Genomic DNA, 21404 nt, shown 5'->3' with positions numbered 1-21404 from the left:
GGGCGGCAGCCGGTTGCGACCGGCAGTTCGCAGGGCAATGCGGCAGGCCGGATGGGGGTGCTCTGCAGGCTTTTCGGTGGCGGGGCGCTTGGGTGCCGTGGGGAAGGGAAAGCCGCGAGAATAGGAGGGACGGAGCTGGAGGGTCATGGCTGACCCTAACCCCCTTCGATTCCGAGGGGACGGTGCCAAGGGCCAAGGCCGGGGCGGGACGGGAGTGGGGCAGCACATGGCCTGGGCGGAGGAAGGGGAAGGAGAACGAGGGCCCCAGGGCTGGCCGTTTTGTTTTCTTGACACCCCCCACCATCTCTCACCATGAGCGAGTGAGCCGGCGGGTGAGAGCCACAGCAAAGCACCCTTGACCCCGAACCCGAACCCCGCCATCGAGGTGTGCGCCCATTCAGAGGCGCCGCAACAATAGGCATTGCGGCGACGCCGAACCGCCCGTCATATTGCCGGTTTGCGCTCGCTGGCTTTGACGGCTGGATTTGGCCGGATTTGGCTGGATCTGGCTGCGTGGGAATCGGATTTGAGGCGTGTCTTTGGGTGGCTGCCCGTTATCCGGCCCAGGCCGACCTGGCGCCCATTGCTGCGCAGCCTGCGACGGTGGCATGTTGTGGCGATTTGTGGTTGTTCGAGCTCCGCGTCTCTCTGGCGCTCCGCCGGACCGATGACGAGACCGAATTCGTTCCAAGGCCGAGGCATTGGGCATTGGTCTCCGCAGAAAGGGCCTCCTCTCGTCCGCGGCATGTTGGTTGCAAGGACAAACTTACCAATTGACAATGGCACCTGCTGGCAGAGATGCTTACACGCTAAACCGTCTGGAGGGATGCTCTCAGAGACACGAGGAGATGGAGGAGGCTGCGCTGGTGCTGATACCGGATTGGAGAGAGTGCAAAACCGCGAAAGGAAAAGGGAGGGGAGAGGAGGAGAGAAGGCGAAGGGCTGGAGGAGGGAGGGGGGGGGCAACTTCGCTTTTGTATGAGAGCAGACAAGATGGAGGCTCGGACGAGTTGGCACCGGGGGAAGAGGGGTGTGACGCAAATCGCGCTACGAAGCCGGGCCCAGAAAACAAACCCCCGTCCTTTGAAGCGGAGCGTCTCCAAGGTGGCAGGTTGGAAATGAAATTGGAGTGGACAGACTGATACGGGTCGCGACGCCTAGGTGGCATGTGCATGGTGAAAGGGTCTTCCACCTTTCGGGGCGCCAGAGGATGGGTGGGGGGAGGGGGGTGTGGGTGGGTGTGCATGCATCCAAAACCACCTGTGCAAGAAGCTCCATCCATCCATGCGTCCATCCATGCATCCATCCATGCATCCATCCATGTAACTATCCATCCAATCCGTACAGTTCCAACCGACTCACCTCCCACTCGGGTCGATTCCCAAGCACGACCCATTGGCTGGCTGCTTACCACAGCCGGGTCTTTCAGGCTGTGGTACTGAACCACGATACGGTTCCCACCATCCTCGACGTCGTCAAGATGCTGGCAATGCCGGGGAGCTTGCTTGGATGCTCATTCTTCAGCGCCTGTTCTGGCGGCATCACCCGCCCCCACGTCTACTGTGTACCTCGGGACCTGGCGTGGGAGGAAGTGTCACAAGCGCAGACTGCGCACCGGATGAGAAACCTCTCGCAGCATGCTTTTCAGCATCTGATGGGGGCACCAAGGATGTCTCTCTCATTTGGGCCTCCGGGTCTCCGTCTGCCTTGCCTTCGTCGTGTATCTGCGGGATGGACATGAGCTTCCTGTTCCTCGACACGCTAGATTCCATCCTCCTCGTCTGGCTGGATCTGGTTCTTCCATTGTCCTCCCCCCCCGGCTCCTCCAGCATCAAAACGGCAACGTTATCGCCGCATCAGCGTCTTCCTCGGTGAAGAACGGCCATCGGACCAGTAGCGTGCGGTTGTGTGTAAATAAAATTCGCCATCGAAATCCATACCTCCCAACAGGCAAGAGAGCCCTGACATGCACCGGCTGTGCGAGGTTGGAGACGTGCACCCCACACTGTCGATCCGTCTTGGTCGTTCCAAACGGGCCTAGTCCGAGATCCACACGCACGTCCTGCATGCGGGCGCGCGCAGGATCCCTGCTGCCATCTCGACAGGGGGGAGGGGGCAAGGAGACGGGGGGTTCATCATGCCCCTCCATCTCAGCTCTCCCAGCCAACCAGAGCCCAAGCTTTTCAAACTCCAAGTCCAGGAAGAGCCAGGACGAGGCCGATGTCGCCCTGTTTTGGAGGCGGAGACACCACTAACTGAGCTTTCCGGTCGCAGACATGCCGCCAGGCGTCGTGAGGGAGAGTCGGTCCAACGTTACACAGCGGTTGAGGTGCAACAGCTCTTCCCACCCACCACACGAATCCTGGGCAACGATTGACCCGTTTTGACATGCTGTGTTCACTTCCCCCCTCGTCCCTCACGTGTTGTCTTGGGGGGGAAGGGGGCAAACACAACGTGCGGAACCATCCTGTGTCGTCTTCCCTTGTTTGCCGGGGTTTCACAACACAACCATCTCTGCCCACCCTCTCTGCCCGGGATTCCCGCGGGCACGGCGTCGGTCGGCCCTGGGATGCGATGGAGCAGCCCTCTCGGAGATGGGGGACCCAAGACGGTGACGACACCAACAGGGCAGCACTCCCCGGCAGCAGCAGCGTTGCTGCCGCCCATTCCCTTTTGGCTCATGGGCAATGGGCATTGGCACGGCGCTGTTGTATCGCTGTGCGAAGGGTGTTGTAAAAGGAATTGGCAGCGATTATCACGGATTGATGCGCGGCTCGCCAATCAGATGGCATCTTCCGAACCTCCCACTACCCTTATCTTGCATCCAGCGGGGCAGCCTTGCCACGCCGAGCATGCGACGGTGACATTGGCGGCGGGCCACGCCCGGGAGGGGTGAGATCGCGGCGCAACGACGACAAAGACTTGGCTTCGCAAAAGACGAGCAGGCACTGGGACGTTGGCAGCCGGCTTTGGGGTCGTTGGGTGGGGTTACGGGATCCAGGGACCCCAGGGTTGCCATATCGGGGGGCGATGCGAACCTGAGCGTTGGCTTGTCTGACGTACGATTCGCGCCCGAGCATCTGCTGTTTCGAGGAATGGGACATGTGCTCCCAATACGATCTTTGTCGCGCTCGACGGTAACCCATCGCCCGCGACGGCAAATCCCGGCGTTACCGTACGCGTAACTCGATTTCGGATGGACGCTCACGAGCACGAGCACGGGGTGCCGGACGACGGGCAACCTCGTCGGCCGGATCACTTGCTCGGTTCAGTCACCACCCCACCCAGTGGGGGTCCGTCGGGTGTGCCAGAGCTCGATGAAGGCGCTCGCCGTTCTACATACGTGAGTGCCGTGGTTTCGGCACGCCACGCTGTCGCAGCCGGCCAGTTCCGCTCCGCCTCCCTTTCGAAGCCTCACCCGACGGGGAGGAGTCATCTCCCATGGTCTCCGCGGGCCAAACACCAGGCCGCCGCCAGCGTCCGTCGCTGCCCAGACGCCCGGTATCGGCGTCGCCTTTTTTTCCTCATTCGTCGTTCTCTAAGATGGGATTCCTGGATCTAACTAGTTGGCGGCTTGTGCGTTTGAAACCTGCTGGAGCCTTCCCCTTTCAGCGCTTGCGTCCTCCCGTTACCGTCCCCTAGCCAATCCGAGCAGGTCAAATTCCCCAACGCTCCGCAGCCCGGTGGTTGACGCAGCCGAGACGAACGTCACCGCAGGCACGGTTCGACAGCTTCTGCTCGGCCGCTGCAGCCGAAGCAGGGCTGGCTTGGCTCGGAAAGTCCTTCTGCGTGTGGAGGAGCAGCCTGCGTTGTCGGCGCGCTCGACACACCCCCCTGGACCAAGGCCCTTCCGAGAATTTCCGAGCACGCGGGTGGGCACGAAAACCGCCCGCGCCACGGCCTTTGTCTCTGCGCTGCGCAGCGTCCCGACATGCCATTGAGCAGCCAGGCTGCTGCTGATTACTTGATGCAATCGCAAAATACCTTGATGTCGGTCGATGAGGCCACGCATGGGGGCCATGGTGGTTTCAGAGGTTGGGAAGGGCCGCCGAGAATCAAAGGGCCGATGTGGCTGCGCGGCAGGTAGGTAACTACTCGGTAAACGAAGCGTCATTTCGAGGACGAGCAGCGTTACTCTCTCTTGCTGCGAAAAACGGCGACATGCAGGGCGCATTGTTGTCCTTTTGGCTGCCTCTCTCTCTCTGGCGAGTCAAGTCCAGACAGCGACTCCTGCATGGTCCGGCCTAGAATGAATCGCTTGAGGAAACACCGGCTGCCCAGAAAAAAAAGCCCGAGAGCAACCTCATATCCTAGAGGATCGACCTAACCGTAGCCAGTTGGACTGTTGACGTGAAATCCAAAGCCCAAGAGGTGCTAGCCTTCTGACCTCCGTCTCTTCAAGACGCCATGACACCTGAACATTCACGTGCGTCCGGGTGGTGTTTTGGTCGACAGCAGGAACCCCGAGTTCATTCATTCATGCTCCGCATCCTGGGTGGAGCGTTTGACGCGCCCCACTGCGGGGACCCCTGCCGCCACGGCCTCGTCGTGCACGGGCCATATGGATCGTGAGGCTGCACCCTGAATTTCACATGCGACGCGACTTGGGTATGGCGTCACTAGGTAAACAACCATCTGAATAAACCGGAGGGGAGCACTGCATTTCCATCCAGTGCTCGAAGCACTGTGGTGTATGAGGGCTATTTTCCCCCTCCTTTTGCGACGAAACAACCCGAGTCTGCCCATCCTTTCTTTCAGACAAACACCCTTCTTGTTTTGGACGGCTCGAGGTGGAACCCAACCCCGACCTTTCGAGCATCGTCTTCTGTCAAACCACAGCACACCACCTTTCCCTCCCCATTGCGACGGATGCAGAAGCGGTAATCAGCCATGTTTTCCATGCTTCCCGACCTTACACCTCGGGATGTAAGCAATCTTTTCATTCGACCGCCTCCCCCCACCCGCCACCTCGCTAACCATGCCCTCCCAACAGTGCCACTCCCTCTGGTACACCTCCTCCCGCAGCCCCCATCTCCCGCTCTCCCTGACTCTCGCTCTCTCCCAATCCGAATCGGGAGCAACCCTTCTCGACGCCCACGCGCCAGCCAACCCATCCACCGCCGCCGGCGCCGCCGCACCCGCCAACCCGACCCAAAACACGCCGACCGCCGCCCCGGCCCCGGCCGCCGCCAACGTTCCCAACCCGCGCCACCATGCCCAACATGCCGCCCTCACGGCCCAGATCATCGATCGCTCCCTCCTCGGCCGCCTGCATGCCGAGGAACAGCTCCTCGAGCGCCGCCGCGCCGCCGTCTCCAACCTCGGCAGCACCTGGCTCAAGCCGCCGGGGATAAGCAAGACGCTGTTCCAGATGCGCGAGGAGCGACGCGAGGCAGAGGAGCATGCCGAAGCGATGCGCAGGGAGATGATGGTCCAGGAGCTGGCGGCTGCGGCGGCGGCTGCCGAGGGGGCGGAGGGAGAGCTCGTGGGCGAGGTTGGCGTGGAGGGAGAGATGATGGAGGATGACGGGATGGGTATGGAGGGGGATTTGGATGCGGAGATCCCAGATGGGGATGTTTCTGGTGGATTTGGGTTTGGGGGGAGCGACGACGAGGAGGAGGAGGAGGAGGAGGAGGAAGAGGAAGAGGAAGACGAAGAAGAGGAAGAAGAGGAAGAGGAGGTCGAGCAGGCGTCCAGCGCTGAGAACAGCCAGGAGGATGAAGAGGACGAGGAAGACGAGCTCGAACGCATCCGTCGGCGCGAGGAAGCCGGCCTTTCCGACGAGGAGCTTGCACGCCGCCGCGAGCTGCGCGCCGACTACGAGCGACAGCGAGCTCTCGAGGCACGCATGGCAGAAATCGAAGAGCGCAACGCGGCCCAGCTGCGCCGGCTCGAGCGCCAGAACCGCGCGCTGCGTTTCGACGATGACGACTACGGCGATCTGTCCGAGGACGAGCGCAGCGGGCTGCTCGAGGAGGAGGATCTCGTGCGGCGCGGCCAGGGCCACCAGCAGCAGCACGCGGCTTCGACGCAACAGACGCAGTCGCAGATGCAAACGCCGTCGCAGCAGACGCGGCGCGGACCTCGCGTTCCTGCCTCGGCCGAGGTGGACGACGACGACGACGACATGGACATGGATATGGACGCGGATCTCGACGACGACATCCCCGAGGGAGAGAGCGGCGTTGGCTACGAGCACACCGACTCCGGGGCGTCGGTCGACGACGATGACGACACGCACGATCTCAGCTACGCGCGGAGCTCGCGGGTGCTGCATCACCACCACCGCCAGCATCATGGGAGGAGCAGCATGCGGCGCAGCGACGGCCCGCGGTCGAGCCTGGATATCAGCGGGCTGCTGTCGGGGAATGAAAGCAGCATTCTGGGAACCAGCCCGCACATCCGGCGAGGGATGTATTAAGAGAGGTTCAGAACTCTTGGGCAAGGGTGACGGGAGGTGGCCATGGAGATTGTGTGAGGTTGTGTTTGCTTGATTTTGCTCAGGAGCATCGTTAGATACCCCCGTCTTCTTGTTCGAGTAGAAATCTCGCGACGGTCGACCCGTCCGAGTGCAGTACCCGATGAGAAACCCATGCAGGAACGACACAACATGTCCGGGTATACCATGAGAAGAAGAAGTCGAAGAGAACCACGCTTTCGCGTCCCAGGGAAATATTACAAAACTATATCAAGAAACCATCTTCGGCGTGCATGTACGTGCGTGTGTATGTTCGTCGGTACCACCTCATGAGCCCCCCCAAAGCCGAGTACCCAGTACCCAAACAAGGCGTTATATCTACATGCTCTTCTGCCCACCCAAAACAAAACAAAAAAAAAAAAAGCAAACGCCGAGCGCCCGTTCCAAGTTAGGTCGGTGCCGTCCTACCGGCCGGTTCTAACCTGATCAAAGAGAGGACCCCGGGACAGGCCGTGTCTGCCCCGGGGGCCGAGGGCGAACGAAGCAGCAGAAAGCACCAGGCCCAACGGCCTTGTCGGCTTTTCTGATGCTGCTGGTGCCGTCGTCGCCGCTGGTCTGGTCCTGTCTGCCCCGCCTCAGCTGCCCGCTTAAGACAACCAGACGTAGACAAACAAGAAAATCACGGCGGCGAAGAAGGCAAGCCACACGCGCCAGCCGACGCCCGTCCGCTCGGCCATGACAAGCATGCGGTTCATGGTGCGGCCCAGCCGCAGCCGCGTCTGGTCAAAGCCCTCGTTCATCTTCTCGGCCAGGGCCGAGGAGTCGCGAATTTCGTCGCCGATGGCGATCGTCATCTGCGTTTCTGTTAGCGTCGTGGAACCTCGACCCGGCCTATCACGGATAGAGAAAACGGGGGGTAGTGAGGGTGAGGAAGGGTCAAAAAAAACAGAGAAACTCACATCCTTCAACAGCTTCACCTTCCCCATAATCCCCTCCACCTGCTGGTCATTCTGGCTTTCGAGCTCGTTGAGCACAGCGTCGCTGTATTGGCCCCTGGATCCGGTTGCAAGACTTGGTCAGCCTATCCTCCGCTTCTCGCAGACATCTCAACCCCGACGGGCCGGGGCGCGCAAGCCCGACCGCCGGAGCCAAAACGGCCCGCGCCCCAAGCCTGCTGAAGAGGGGTGTTGTGCACATACTTCCGATTCGGCGTCGCCGGCCTGAACCCGCGGCTCTCCGCGGGCCCGCCCACGCCGAGGTGGTTGCTCCCGCTGGCGGCGCCCGGCCGGTACCCTCCGTAGCCGTAATATCCGGCGCCGGTCGGCGGTTGTGGCTGCGCGTGTTGCGGGTAGGGAGGGGTGAACTGGCGGCTGGGGCTGGCGCTGACGGGCCGGCTGCTGATGCCGCCACCCGCACCGCCGGTGTAGCCTTTGAAGAGGTCGGAGCGCGAGTCGCGCTGGTGGAGGGAGGAGGGGCCGAATCTGGTTGGGATCGGGGTGGAGTTAGCGGTGGTGTTGTCTCGCGGTGCCGGTTCGCTCAGGTGGTCTGAAAAGGGGGGAGAGGAGAGGAGAGGTGCGGTGGTGGGAAGGGCGCTTCGCGACGGACGGGGAGGAGGGTCTCGGGTGGACGGTCGTGCAGTATCGAACGTGGGGAGTTCTGCCGAGATCGCACAGATGCCAGGCTATGGCGATCGAGCTGGAGGTTGGTGGTCGTCGGCTGTCGTCTTTCTGTTCGTCCACAAAGCGCGCCCGGCCCTCGTGGGCATCGCGCATCGATGCAGCGGCGCTCCCCGTCACATGCACGCCGACTCAACCTTTTGCGCCGCCGGGAGAGATAAGCAGAGAGATACATAGCCAAGACTCACCTTGAAGCCATAATGTTTTGTTGGCGGTACAAATGCGATGCTTGCCTATGACCTGTCTTCCATGGCGGTTTGGGATGTTTTCGCGGGGATGTAGGCGACAACCTGGAGGATTGCGCAACGTCTTGCCGATTCGTAAAGTACTGTGTAGAAGAGGTCACAAGTCCCAACCCGAGCCAAGCTTAAGTTGTGTGTCTCCTTTGTCCAGGTGGCCAGGGCCCTTGGATCCGTCCAGGGTGTCAAGAAATTTGGGCCACCGAGATTGGCCAATTGCCAGCCCCGACGAGCAGGGGCAGCGCAGCGCTGTGGTTGGGCCTGGGATAGGGGTTGTAACCTGGCCTGCCAATCACCACTTACAAGAGTCGGGTCCCTAGGAACTGTCGGTGAAATCCGTGCTGCGTATGCCCCAAGTCCCTGGACGACAAGGTTGTCGGGATGTCGTTGCATAGGTTTGCGTTGATTATCATCCATGCCATGCCCTGCTCAAGGGGAGACGGCGACGTTCGACCCATGCTGCGCGTCAAGGCGAAACCGCAGAGCGAGGCCAGCATGACGACATTTCACGACTCGTGATGATCACGATAGCAGGAAGACGCCAGACGCATCACCAGAATGAGTTTATGTTCGTTTTCTTGCATACGAAGCTCCCTTCTCCCTAGGCGACCCTGCCCATAACCCCCAACCCAACTTTCCTAGAGTTGCTGTGGGCATCAAATCATGGCGCCTCCACCCGTTCGCAGCCGCCTGGTGTCCAACGACATCCGGCGAGGTGCGGCGGGAGGCCATATCCATTCGTAAAAAAAAAAAAAGAAAAAAAGAAAAAAAAAAAACAATGTCATGTCTATCCCATGCGTCATCGTCATGCCAGGCTAGGCAGCCGTAAGCTCCGTGATCGTGGCCGGAGGGTGAGCGCCCTAGTCCTCGTCCATCTTGTCGTCCTCGGCGACGAAGTCCTCGTCGTCCTCGTCGTCGTCATCCTCGGGAGGGTTCTCCGCCGCGGCCTTGGCAAAGTCAATAACCTTGCCGCGGGTGCGGCGGGGGACGACGTTTTCGAGATCGATCTCCTCCATGTTGTCCTCGTCGGCTGCAGCGTGGTGGGGATGGTTAGTCTCGAGATGCTCGGGGAGAGAGAAAAGTTCTTGCGGCGCGACTGCACATACCAGCCTCGGGCTCCTGTTCGGCAGCAAACGTTAGCAACCAAGGCGCCAAACCAAGACGAGCGGGCGCGCAATAGATACATACCTCGTCGACCTCATCATCGTCGTCATCGTCATCGTCGTCGTCGTCGACCATGGAAGTGTCCTCGACGGGCTCCTCGGTGGCGGGGGCCTTGCCCTTGCCCTTGAAGTCGGCCTCGGGCGCGGCGCCGTTGCCGGGGACAGTGGCGCCCGTGGGATCGGAGGAACCGTTCTCAGCAGCCATGGTTGCGAAGATGCGGGGGGTAGTAGAAAGTAGATGGTTGTTGGAAGCTGGTTGGAGGCGGTTCTTGGTGTACTTGTGCTGGTCACCAAAGCCAAACAAAGACCGCTCCTGGAATGGGACCGGAAATGGATGGGAATGATTTCGAGTTGAGGTTGGGAGGGGAAAGAAAAGGAAGAACAAGAGAAAGTCAAGCCCGGAGAGAAGAGCAAGGCCACGAGGGTGCTCACAGACCGACTCGGCTTCCAGGTTGCGGTAAGTTGCTGGCCTGCAGCAAAATAATAGTGGGGCAGATCGGCTGGTTACTCCTGGCAACCAGCTGACGAGCCAGGGCGAGCTCTGGCAAGCTGAACGCAAATCATACTCTGCAGATCCAAGATCGGGATTGGGAAGCGGCCCAGATGGGAGCGGATTGGCTCCGTTTCATGCACGCACGCAGCCATTCGCCAGCAGGATCGGTTTGCTCAGCTCTGAGCTGGCTACCTTCCCAGCAGCCAGAAGCTTCAACGTATCACAGGGAGAGGGAGAAAAACAAGTGCCCGATTGGGATCAACCCCCATCGCCCATTCCAGAACGCCTTCATCTATGCACATGCCGTCCAGCCCACTTTCATTGCAATCCATGACAAGAAGGACCGATCCTCAAGCCCCTAGAGTAAAGTGTGTAGTTATACAAGACGCCCATCACTGGCCACCCTCACCGCCACCGCCGAGCACCAAGAACGCCGCGATCGCGATGGCCCACCAGTACCTGTGTAGTTGCAGGGTTAGCTCAAATGTGAAGCAAGCAGCATGAACGTAGGCAGGCTTGAAAAAAAAAAAAGGACCCCGAGAGGGAGAAAAGCGGCACCATAAACATACTTCTGAAGGAACGTCCTCTCCCCTTGCTCCACCATCTTCTTCCCCTCCGGGCTCAGCACAATCGGCTTGCCCGGCGTCGGCTGGACCCCCGGCTTCGTCCTCGCCACGACCGCCTGCGGCCCAAAGTCGCGCGTCACCCCGGCGTCGATCGCCACGCCGCGCACCGTCACGCCCAGGACGTTGGGGGCGGTGCTGCTCCTCTTCTCTTCCTTGTTCTTGCTCTTGGTCTTCTCGCCGCGGCTCTGAGGGGTCCCGTCGTCGTCGTTGTCGTCGTCGTCGTCGTCAAGCGTGATCACGAAATGCGGCGCGTACCCCTTGGCAAAGTTCCCCACCGCCGCGACGGACGTGGACGAGACCCATCGGGAGCGGGCGGCGTCGTAGACGCCGACGCGGACGAGCTTGTCGTCGCCGTCCGGCAGGTCGGGGCTTGCGTAGTTGACAACCTCGGCCGGGACCAGCCCGCCCGCCGCCGCCGCCGCGTCCGAGTCGGCATCGCGGTCGTCGGAGGAGGGGAGGGCGATCTCGGCGAGGAGGGAGGGCGCCGCTCGTGCCGAATCGGCGGCGACGGGCTGGATGTAGATGCCCACAACGGTGAAGGGTTGGGAGGCGTCGTCGCTTGCGCTGGCAAGGGGGGCGGCCGCGGCGGCCAGGAGCGCCGGGAGGAGAGTGGGTAACCGCATCGTTGTTCCGGTGTGATTTGTGCGGACACGTCAGCGCGCAGGTTTGTGACGGTGCCGTGGAGGATCTTGCAAGCGTGGCTCGCCGGCTGGTCGCTCAAGAGACGAGTTGATGGACGTTTCCACGTTCGAAGGAGCTGCGGAAGCCAAGACCAGAGCTCCATGGGGAGCTGGGCTTGGCGGGTCGTCAGGGCCGACAGGGGTTGGGCCGTGGTCGGTGCGGTGCGCTGACGTGCTCTGAAGCAAACTCGGGTGGTACAGAGAGCGTCTGGGCGGGAAGCGCCAACGTCAACGGCACGGTTCAATGATCGGATCGTAGCGCAAAGCCGTATTGCGTACCTACCAGGTAGAGTAGGTTGATACTACGTGCTGATACCCCTCAAAGTCCTCGTCCACATCCTAACTCCGTGCCCCAAACAAACCCCGAGAACCTTGATGAACCCAGTATTAATCTCCACCAGCCCAAACATCATCTCCACGGCGCGAACATTCAATTTGACACCGGGAAGAAGCTTCCTTCTCCCAGGAAACTCCTGGCCAAGTGCAGAACAGACTTGAGCACACGGATGACCCAACCTGTATCGTATTGCGAGGCACGGAATCGGCAAACCCTGCCGGTTCCGGTGCCTGGTATCTCCCTCCGTTCAACCTTTGATCGGCATGACTCGTTTGTGTATGTACAATCCTCCTTGGGACCTTGTGCGTTCCCCCTTCTCATGATCAGCTCGTTGCGTAACTGTATACATGCGTCTATGAACTTGATATTCCGAAAGTATCCCCTGTGTGTAGACCCAAGCTCAAGCGTACCGAACTCTGTCCCCCCGACAATGGCCTTGCAAAGCCATGCAACTCCACGAGAAGCATTCGCTTCCATGGTACCTATGTAATAATATAGCGGGCCTTAATTAACACCTACCTCAGGCCGAGACCCCTGCGGCATCTCATACGCCCCCATCCTCATCGCTCTCCTCATCCGTAAGATCTGTCTCGTCCTGCTCGGCGTCTCCGCCCATCTCCTGGCCCTCAAGCGCGTAGCCTGGGCACCGCTCGACAAGCCCCTGGTAGTAAGCAACGAGGACGTCCGGGTTGGGGACGATCTTCCAGTCGACCCTTCGCAAAAACTCGAGCTCGAGCACGTTGAGCTCGGCTACTTTGACACCGCCGACGCGAGCGTACGTGGGGTTGTTCCAGAAGGCGTCCGACAGGCCTTTTGCAGCGACGGTGGCGGCCGTGATGAGAAAGCGGTGCACCGTGAGCGTGTTGATGGTAAAGTCCGGGTAGAGCGCGCACAGCCGGTCGATGTAGTAGACCATGGACAGGAGGAGCGGCGGGGTCAGGGTGGCGTGTCTGGCGAGGCGGTGGAGGTAGTCGAGCACAGAAATGCCCGGGGCGGTTCTGCGGGGGAACAAGGTCAGGAACGTCAGCGTCGCGGCGGCGCCGCAGTGGTGGGCGGATGCGGGAGGTGCGCCGCCGGGCGGCAACCTACCGGGAGTGAAACCGCGTCAGCCGGCCCGAGCTGAGGGCGATCGCATCGTTGGTCTCGATGAGCTCGCCCAGCATGTGAGCGATGAGAACGACCATGTCCGGCACCGGGCATAGTTCGTAGCGCAGAGGCAAGGTCTTGGTCGGCCGTTCGGCGGTCCTCGGCCGCTTCGCGACACCTGCGTGGCTGGAAGACCCGGCGTCGACCGGCGCGCTGGTGGTGCTGCCGGGCACCTGGGAGATCCTCCTCTTGGAGGGCGAGGCTGCCGCAGCGGCCGGATCCAGCCGGCGCATTGGTCCGGAAGGTGTCGAAGTCCTTGGCGTCTCCGAGTCCGGTGCGGGGGCGGGGTTGGTGACGCGACGACCCTGCGAGGCGGCTGAGGGGCTCGAGGACGCAGCCGGCGCCGGGTGAGTGTCGGCGTGTCGGGTCACATCGCCGGTGGCATGATGCGTAGGCTCCATCGGCGGGTAGTTGGGTGCGGCGTCGACGGCCACATATCTGGTTGGGATCGCTTCAGTCGACGTCGGCGCGTCGGCGGCGGGGATGGTCAAGGCAGGTCTGGCCGAGTGCGGGTTGGGCTCGTCGGACTGCCAGCGCGACTGGGAAACAGCCGGAACCCGGGGAGATGATCGTCGCAGAGTCTTTGGCGAGGGCGCATAGTGGACGGCTTGGGAGCACCTTCCAGGCGACGTATTGGCTGTGGGAGTCGACGTGGCCGGCGACCTCGCCAACATTATCCCAGCCTGACATTCGGCGACGGGCAAGGAGCGCCGCAAGGGAGGAGGTTATCAAGTCTCCGCTCTTTGTTCTTGTGCGGCAAACTCGCCCAAACTTGACAGGGGGGGCGGGGGCCCTGGTGGGGCGCTCAGCGACGGAACACGGCCTTTGAAGGGAACGAACGTGGACCTGAACTTTTTGGCCAAGACCAACTCACCCGCCAAACCTGAACTTACCTTGGCTACCGTTTGGGCTCCTTGCAGGCGTGGCATCGCGGGCTGAGGTGAGCTGTTTTCCCGCTCCTGCACGGCGAACGACTCAACTTCCAATACAGGCCTTTTCTTTCCAGGTCCTAGGTGCTTCCGGTCCCCAGTGGCTCCGGCCCAGGTTCCAGGATTCTCGGGGGTATTACCCTGTGTCAGGGTCCAGGCCCCTCAGACCTCAAGAGGTGGTGCCGCTCAGGGAGACCCAGAGTTGCGACCTGGGACTGTCATATTGCCCGGCTGGCTCATGTCCAACAACAAAGTCCCAGTTTCGAACCTCTACGGCGTAAGAGAGCCGGCGGGACCCGGCCCGTAGGAGATGTTTGTTGTGTAGGTACCAGGTCATGATATAGTACGAAAAAGTCCCTGCACGGCACGTTATCTCGTCCGAGGTGATTGCTGTGCTTGGACGGCCTGTGTAAGTGACCACCTCACAGCATCGAATGCCAGCGCACAAGGTAGTGCGGCGCATCCCCAAACCTCGGGAAAAGTCTCAACGATAAAAAGGGGAAAATAAGAATTGCTCCCAAGTACCGCCCTCCTTGGCCAAGCTTCCAAGCATATCTCCCCACGCGAAGGCCGTCCGAGTTGGACGATGAGGGGAGGGTAATGTACGTGTAAGTACAGGCGGTATCCTCGTCATTATGGAGGCGTAATTACGTCAGCTCTCGAAAAGTGGGGCTTGCGCCGAGATGATTCCCCCTGCTCGGCCACGGTCCGTACCGCCAAGCACGACACCATCCGCATCAACATCGTCCACACCAACCCACCATCACCTGGCCGGCAGCCCGACTTTTTTTTTTTTTTTCTTCATCCGCCATCCCCCGAAGCTCCTGTGCTCTACGGCCCTGCCATACATCGCTACCCTTCGGCCTTGTTCAACACGACCAGGAGTATCCACTGCATTCCATCGGCTCAAACAGACATCGGGATCCCAGCATTCGCCATTCGCCCTTCCGAATCCGAGCCTCTCTCTCGAGGACCTGGTTGCGAGACTCGACTGCGCGATCCTGACCCGACATCATTTCCCAGCCAGTCATCTGCCGCCACCAAGGCGAGCGGCGCCATGGCTAGACTTCCAAGCCCACCATGCCTCGCGCAGATCCAAGCCGCAGGAACCTGCTCGGAACAAGCCGTTGCGCTCCGCGCCCTGAGGGATGAGATTATCGGCCACGTCCAACGGAAAGAAGAATATGTCCAGCACGGCATCCTTGATGTGCTTGTCGAGATATTGCAGAGCAGCACCCGGTCCCCCAAACGATCGAGCGGCAAGGAGCCAAGCCATGCAGGACAGCGACCTGTCCTGGCCGAAGACGAGGTCGTGCGGCTGCTCGCTCTGCAGCTGCTCGCCGGCTTTGCCAATGGTGAGCGCTGCGCCGTCTCCGCCCCATGAGTGCCAGTCTAACGAAAAGCGAAACAGGAGGCTCCGCGTTCCTCGCGCCGCTCCAGGCAGCCGACGTGATTCCGGCCATCCTGCCGGCCACATCCCCCAACGATAACCCTCCCCAGGTGGTGCTGGCCGCCCTGCGCCTGCTGAGCAGCATGACGGCATCCGCCCGGGTTGCCCAGGACGCCGAAAAGACGACGAGCCATCTTGCAGACGTGCTGTTCTCCGCTCGCTCCCTCGAGGCGCTCCGCGCAATCCTCTCCCAAGACTCGCCGGATTTGGGGATCCAAGAGCAAAAGCGTCTCGTGACGGGTTTAATCACCAGGCTATGCAAGACCACAAAGGACCAAAACGCGCTGGCCGAGTCAGGGGTCCTGGATGCGCTCGCCACCCTCCTGGCGAGCTTCGCCGTAGCGAGGGGAGAGGTCATCCCAGGCGCCGAGGCGCTAGGAAGGGCAGACGGGCTCGTCGATTTCATACCACGTCCCGCGCCCCCAGGAGCCGACCTGGCGTCCGTCCTCGGCGCCCTGTCCTCCATCATTGTCCATTCGCGGTACCGCTCCTACCTGCTGTTGCAATCACCCTCCATCCTCGCCGTCTTTCCCTGGGCCGAGTTCACGCCTCCGGCTCCCGAGACAAGGGCCGCCTGGATCGCGCTCGAGATGCACGGCTTGCGTCCCATCCGTCCCAGAGGGCCGGGGGCCGTGGACTTCCTCCTGCCGGCCATTCCTCTTCCCCCGCCAAAGCCCCGGCCGGGGGAATTCCCCCCGCTTGTAACCTCACCGTCGCGCGAGGCCCTCGCGGCAAACAGCAGCCTGTCCTCGTTCCGCTTCACCGGCGTGGAGCAGAGCCGCGGGGAGGCCGACGACGAGGAGGATTCGGAGGAGCCAGAGAGCCCTTTGATTCCATGGCTGATTCACCTCATCCGCACGACCGACGACCTGGAGCGGGTGATGGCCGCGTCTCTCTTGGCATCTCTTTTCAAAGCCGGGTTCACAAGCCCGGACCGTGACCAGTATCTGGCCCTGTTGGTCGTCCCGGTTCTCTGTCGATTGCTGAGCGAGAACGACAAGGAGGTTCCTGCGCCCGTCCAGCGCGCAGCCACCGTCGATCCGGAGACGGCTCTGCGCTGGACCATCATGGAACAGGCCCCGGAGGTGCTGGCTCGGTTTGTCGGCGAGAACGGGACGCTCCAGAAAGCGGCCGCCGAGTGCGGCGTGATCAAGCTGGCGGCCAAGTTGCTGAAAGATTCGTATGCTCCTCACCCCGTACAGCTTCCTCCGAAGCTATGGTCGGCCAACCCAGAGCGCAGCAACGGCGAGATCAAGGAACTGCCGGCCTCGCGCCAGCTTGGCCTGCCGGGCCGGGTTCCGGCATATTCCCACAAGATTCAGATGCGCGAGAGCGCTCTGAAGCTCGTGGCGGCCATGGCAACGCTCAACCACGCCTACCGCGACGCCTTGGTCGAGGCCGACGTTGCGGCGTACGTCGTGGAGTCCTTGGCGCCCTGCCCGGGCAGGCCCAAGAGCTCCAAGGATACGCCGGCGACCGAGAAAGGGGCCGGGGCTGACAAGGACCAACCGCCCTACGGGTTAAATCCCACATCCGTGATCATTGCAGCCTGCCACGCGACACGGACGCTCGCCCGCGGGCCGAGCATCGTGCGGACAACCTTGCAGGATCACGGCTTCGCCATGCCCGTCTATCAGCTTCTTAAGCACCCCGACCCCGACGTCCAGGTTGCCGCTTCTAGCGCGGTTATCAATCTGGTCAGCAACGTGAGCCCCATGGCAAAGGTGAGATCGTTCCTCGACGGCGAAGCGTTTGATGTTCACAGCCCTTGGGATAATGGCTAACCGGTTGCTCATCGATAGACCCTGGTGGATGCTGGCATCATCCAGACGCTCTGCGAGCACGCTCACTCGCTCAACCCAGGACTACGGCTCAACGCGCTGTGGGCGCTCAAGCACCTGGTGGCGGATCTCGACAACCACCACCGCAAGAAATGCCTGGAAGAGCTCGAACCGGGATGGCTGGTGCAGCTCATCAGCGACGATAGGTTGGAGGAGGAAGCACGGGCGCGGGCGCGCGCGGAGCGCCGATGCACAGACGCGGACGAGGACGAGGACATGGAGTCGGAGGGGGCTTACGATGGCGACAACGACTGGCAACGCGACTGGACGTGGCCGGGCCTCGGCATCGCGGGCCCCGGCGGCGTGGTATCCCCACGGCTGCAGCTGGCGTCGGCCAAACTGGCAACGCTGCGCGACGCCGAGGTCAACCCGGCACGGCGGGCGCGCAACGACAGCCTCGCCATCCAGGAACAGGGGCTCGGCTTCATCCGCAACTTCCTCCTCCTCCCCTCCCACGGCCAGCCCCCTTCCCCCAGCGAGCTCCACGACATGGTCGACTACCTGTTCACCGAGATTGGGCAGGACAGGCTCTTTGCCATCCTCGCCGACAAGCTCAAGGTCCGGGTCGTGAACGCCTTTGGCCGACGGTCCACCGCGTCGGGGTCCGCCCGCGGCCGCGACGCCAACAACGGCAACGCCAGCAGCACAACGCTCGTCCTCTACCCGCAGGCCCGCATCGTCGAAAGCCTCACCTACATCCTCGTGCACATCGCCGCCAGCGTGCCTCGGCACCGGCAGCTGGTGGTGGCCCAGACCGACCTGCTCAAGCTGCTCGGCGCCCACCTGGGCAGCAAGGACCCCGGGGTGCGCCGAGCCCTGTGCCAGCTGTTTACGAACCTCACCTGGGTCGAGGACAACGGCGACACGCAGCCGTGCGCGCAGCGGGCGAGCGAGCTCAAGAGGCTGGGGTTCCTGGCCAAGCTCGAGGGGATGGAGCAGGGGGATGCGGACCTCGGGGTTCGAGAGAGGGCGAGGGCGGCCATCGACCAGATGAAGAAGCCCATGTTGAAGGACGCTCAGTGGTAGTGCACGTCGCCTAGGAAGAGGTGGCGAAGGTGGGAGTGTGCGTGATGGGTTGGATGGATGGATGGATGGATAAGGGCAGGCGGATGCCTGGAGGTTGGGTGACGGACGTATCGTTATGAGACATGGGATGGTGTACATGATGTTTATTTTTTTTTTATTTTTTATTTTTTTTATTTTGGAAAGGACGGATGGTTTACGATCACCGCGGAGGCTGTTTTTGTCACGTTTGTAGGCAGCCAGCGCGACGCAGCACATGATTCATGGATAATACAGCCAAAGCAATGGGTTTCAAACCTGAGAGAAGATGGGATAGGAATCGCTGTGCTTTTTTTTTTTTTTTTTCATCACCTACCTAGTTGCTTTTCACGAAGGGTTTGCTGGGGGAAGCTGCCCTGGCGACGGACGAACAGAACACGGACAGGACGCGGACAAGACACAACAGAGGACGACGTGCTACGTTTCTCCCTCCCCCATCCGTCCATCGCATCCCGCCCTGTCTTTCCGCTGCGAGGGTATGGTCCGTCGTAGTACCGAGTGCTGGATAGAGGTCGAGAAGAGGTGAAGAGAGGGGAGGAGAGGGGAGGAGAGCGAGGGAGTTGGAATTGGCGTGGTCCCGAGGGGGGGCATGGAACAAGGAGGCTGGAAAAGGTCAGAGAAAACACCACACCTGACCTGGCCCTGCGGACTCGCCACGCCGGTAGCGGGCTGAGATGGGGGTGTAGGAGGAGGCGGGTAGACGCGGGCTTCGAGGGGGGTCCGTGTGTGTTTGTGAAACCAAAGAGTGAAGGGGATAGATGGATAGATGGATGGATGGATGGATGGATGGGTTGGCAGTTGGACGCCGCATGGCTGGTCTGAGGGCCGCAGCGCAAGTCACGAGGTCCGGTCTGTCTGGGTTGGGGGATACATGCGAGACGCTACGTACGGGGTGTGCACAACTAAGCTAGGAGCCTCGAGTCTGGTTCTAGGTCGGATGGGCTCTTTTGGTTCTGGCGCATGCCCTAATAGCGTGTTTTGATGTTTCTCCTCGGGTGGTGGGATGATCGTCGAATCTGTGCCACACCTGGACGGCACATGGTACTTGGCGCTAGGCCGGATACGGCTGCGTCAAGTCCCCATCTTTCCGCCGCTCTGGCGTAGAGTCTCTTGGGATTCTTCAACGGAAGAAGGTGAAGGAAAGAAAGGCCAGACTAGGTGACCCTTGGAACGTTGGGGAGCGAGCTGGAGGGGGATAGGGTGACGAAATGGGCATGGCCAGCCAGGCTTGGCGATGTGCGCAGCAGGTCCAAGTCCTTCGATCCGACACGAACCGCCCTGCGAAGGTCTTTCCGCTTCATCCGACGGCGAATGCAGGGCCGGGCGGTTGTGGGTTGTGTCTGACTGTGCTTGAGAACCGCCATCCATGGCTGCCAGAGGGGCGGGATCCATGCATAACATGAACGGTGGAAATCAGGTTTGCCGCAGAAGCTCGGGCGAGGGTTGGGGTCGGGTCCAGCGCAAGATGCACGGCCCCACCCCCGAGCTCCGACCTCAAAGCCCCGCCCGGCATTCGGGGCGGGGCAAGGTCTGGACCGGCCAATGGCATGGAAGCTTACCTTTGTTCTCTTGTCTTTAGTGCCTGAGTACACAGTAATACACATTATAGCACACGTCCTCTTGGTGGATGATCCTGTCTTTCTCTTTTTGTCAAACTCGACCACAACAAATCTTCTAGGTTCCCGATCTCTGCCTCCCAGCGCGGAGAACTTGGCTTGCCTTGCACTTCAGCTGGGTGCGATCGGCGTCTGGTCGGCCTTCAGGAGACCAACCAGCCTCCTTAATCCTGGGGAACGGCCAGAGGTGGTGTGACGCCCAACACGCCGGCGCCGCTGACCATTCCCAGGCCTGGAGCGGCAACGCATGGTCCATCGCCATTGGATGGTTCGTGTTTCTTGTGTTCCAAGTCTCGCGCGCCGGGGCTGAAGCCATGCTACGCACGAGCCAGCGAGTGCCGGCATTTACGCAGTAGCGATGCTCGGGCCGCCCATTTTTGCCTTGCTAAGCATCGGCTTGGCTGGGCTAGATGGGCCATGCCGCCGTGACACGCCCGTTGCTACGCTGCCAGGGCTGCGCTACAGGCCCGGTATGCACTTCATCGCCAAGGGCCCGCCGTTGAATTGGCCGACGAGGGCACGCCTTGCAGTGATGGGGACGGGCGCCCGGTGATGCAGAGGAGCCCGCAAACGTCAAAAACTGCGGTTCGCGACTCGTGGTTGACCATGTGTGGAGCTCGTGGCCTGTATGGAGGACCCTGCTCGTCAATCGGTGGCGTTGTCAAAGCCAGTGAGAAAACGGCTTGGGCTACACAGCACATACACAACGCCGTCGGCCATGAGCAATCGATGCCCTTGTTTCGCCGAGCTGGCTGCAACCCTCCAACAACGACGAGGAGCCTTGACGCGGCGCCACTGGTCAACGCTGTCATGGCCATCTCTCCCCTACACCACAACCCCGACGCCGCCGACGCCGCCGACGCCGCCGACGCCACTACGCACCAATAGCATCCCATTCAAGATCCGGCCGATCCGTGCCCCTCTTTCTTGTCAATTCCATGTCATGCCTGTCCGGTAAGGCGAGCATCATGTGGTCCAATATGCCCCGGCTCGCTTGCTCGCATCGAGGCGGCCGGCGCCAAGCATCGGCCCGCGAGCGATTCGACACAAGTCGAAACCCCGCCATCGGCCTCCCGGGCGACGCACCCGACCCAGCTGACATCCAATGGCTAGGTTTGTGTGTGCTAATCATGGCTTGTAATGTGCAGAAGGGGCTCGAGACGGCAGCCATGGGGAGGAGCAGGCAGACCGCACCACCGCAGACGCGCTCGCAGGGGGAGGGCGGGGAGGGGTTCCAATCGATGCTTTTGCCTGCTATGTAGATGCCTGGTCCCTGGCTTCCTGGCTTGTCGATGTTGTTAGCTAAGCTATGTTGGGCGTTGTAATTTGTAATGAGACATCGAGGATGACAAGGCGTCCCGTAGGACGCTTGCAAGAGGGCTGGGGCACGAACGGCGAGCACATGGCCACATGTTCACGGGATCTGGGGAGAGCGGAAGCGCTTCCCTATCCCGTTTCTGCTGCTGCTGCTGCTGCTGCCGCTGCCACTGCCGCCGCCGCCTCCGCTGGGGAGAGCAACTTGGGACGGCGAGGTGATGTCAGAGGATGTCGGCATCGTGCATGCCCGCCATCCGTGCCATCCGGGCTGCCCTGCTGCTGCTTCGCTGCTATGTCGATGTGCCGTGACAGACCACGCCCTGCCATTCGCTACAGCCTTGTGCCGTGCCATGTCGTGTCGTGTCCATGATGCCCATCTCTGGCTGGGAGGGAAGCCATGGAGCGAACCAG

At 61.4% G+C, this 21404-nt stretch overlaps 6 protein-coding genes across 6 annotated transcripts; 2 read left to right on the top strand and 4 right to left on the bottom strand.

Moving 5' to 3' along the window:
* Nucleotides 1-4890: 4890 nt before the first annotated feature.
* Nucleotides 4891-6421, top strand: VTJ83DRAFT_6777 (uncharacterized protein; the record flags this gene model as incomplete). Its single annotated transcript, XM_071013525.1, has 2 exons — nucleotides 4891-4926; nucleotides 4994-6421. The coding sequence occupies 2 exons, from the start codon at nucleotides 4891-4893 to the stop codon at nucleotides 6419-6421; spliced, it is 1464 nt and encodes a 487-aa protein (XP_070864404.1).
* A 644-nt stretch (nucleotides 6422-7065) lies between these two features.
* On the bottom strand, nucleotides 7066-8293 carry VTJ83DRAFT_6776 (uncharacterized protein; the record flags this gene model as incomplete). Its single annotated transcript, XM_071013524.1, has 4 exons — nucleotides 7066-7272; nucleotides 7378-7471; nucleotides 7618-7899; nucleotides 8283-8293. The coding sequence occupies 4 exons, from the start codon at nucleotides 8291-8293 to the stop codon at nucleotides 7066-7068; spliced, it is 594 nt and encodes a 197-aa protein (XP_070864403.1).
* A 900-nt stretch (nucleotides 8294-9193) lies between these two features.
* On the bottom strand, nucleotides 9194-9701 carry VTJ83DRAFT_6775 (uncharacterized protein; the record flags this gene model as incomplete). The annotated part of the gene is made up of 3 exons (XM_071013523.1): nucleotides 9194-9363; nucleotides 9440-9452; nucleotides 9522-9701. 3 exons carry the CDS (start codon nucleotides 9699-9701, stop codon nucleotides 9194-9196), a joined length of 363 nt encoding a protein of 120 aa, XP_070864402.1.
* A 680-nt stretch (nucleotides 9702-10381) lies between these two features.
* Nucleotides 10382-11238, bottom strand: VTJ83DRAFT_6774 (uncharacterized protein; the record flags this gene model as incomplete). The annotated part of the gene is made up of 2 exons (XM_071013522.1): nucleotides 10382-10448; nucleotides 10559-11238. The coding sequence occupies 2 exons, from the start codon at nucleotides 11236-11238 to the stop codon at nucleotides 10382-10384; spliced, it is 747 nt and encodes a 248-aa protein (XP_070864401.1).
* Nucleotides 11239-12176: 938 nt separating this feature from the next.
* Nucleotides 12177-13452, bottom strand: VTJ83DRAFT_6773 (uncharacterized protein; the record flags this gene model as incomplete). The annotated part of the gene is made up of 2 exons (XM_071013521.1): nucleotides 12177-12630; nucleotides 12722-13452. The coding sequence occupies 2 exons, from the start codon at nucleotides 13450-13452 to the stop codon at nucleotides 12177-12179; spliced, it is 1185 nt and encodes a 394-aa protein (XP_070864400.1).
* A 1312-nt stretch (nucleotides 13453-14764) lies between these two features.
* Nucleotides 14765-18024, top strand: VTJ83DRAFT_6772 (uncharacterized protein; the record flags this gene model as incomplete). Its single annotated transcript, XM_071013520.1, has 3 exons — nucleotides 14765-15062; nucleotides 15119-16881; nucleotides 16960-18024. 3 exons carry the CDS (start codon nucleotides 14765-14767, stop codon nucleotides 18022-18024), a joined length of 3126 nt encoding a protein of 1041 aa, XP_070864399.1.
* Between the last annotated feature and the right edge of the window lie 3380 nt (nucleotides 18025-21404).

Source organism: Remersonia thermophila, chromosome 6 (assembly GCF_042764415.1).
Source record: "Remersonia thermophila strain ATCC 22073 chromosome 6, whole genome shotgun sequence".
Classification (NCBI taxonomy): Eukaryota; Fungi; Ascomycota; class Sordariomycetes; order Sordariales; family Chaetomiaceae; genus Remersonia; species Remersonia thermophila.
Note: the sequence above shows the minus strand (reverse complement) of the source record. Positions and strands in the feature narration are given on the sequence as shown.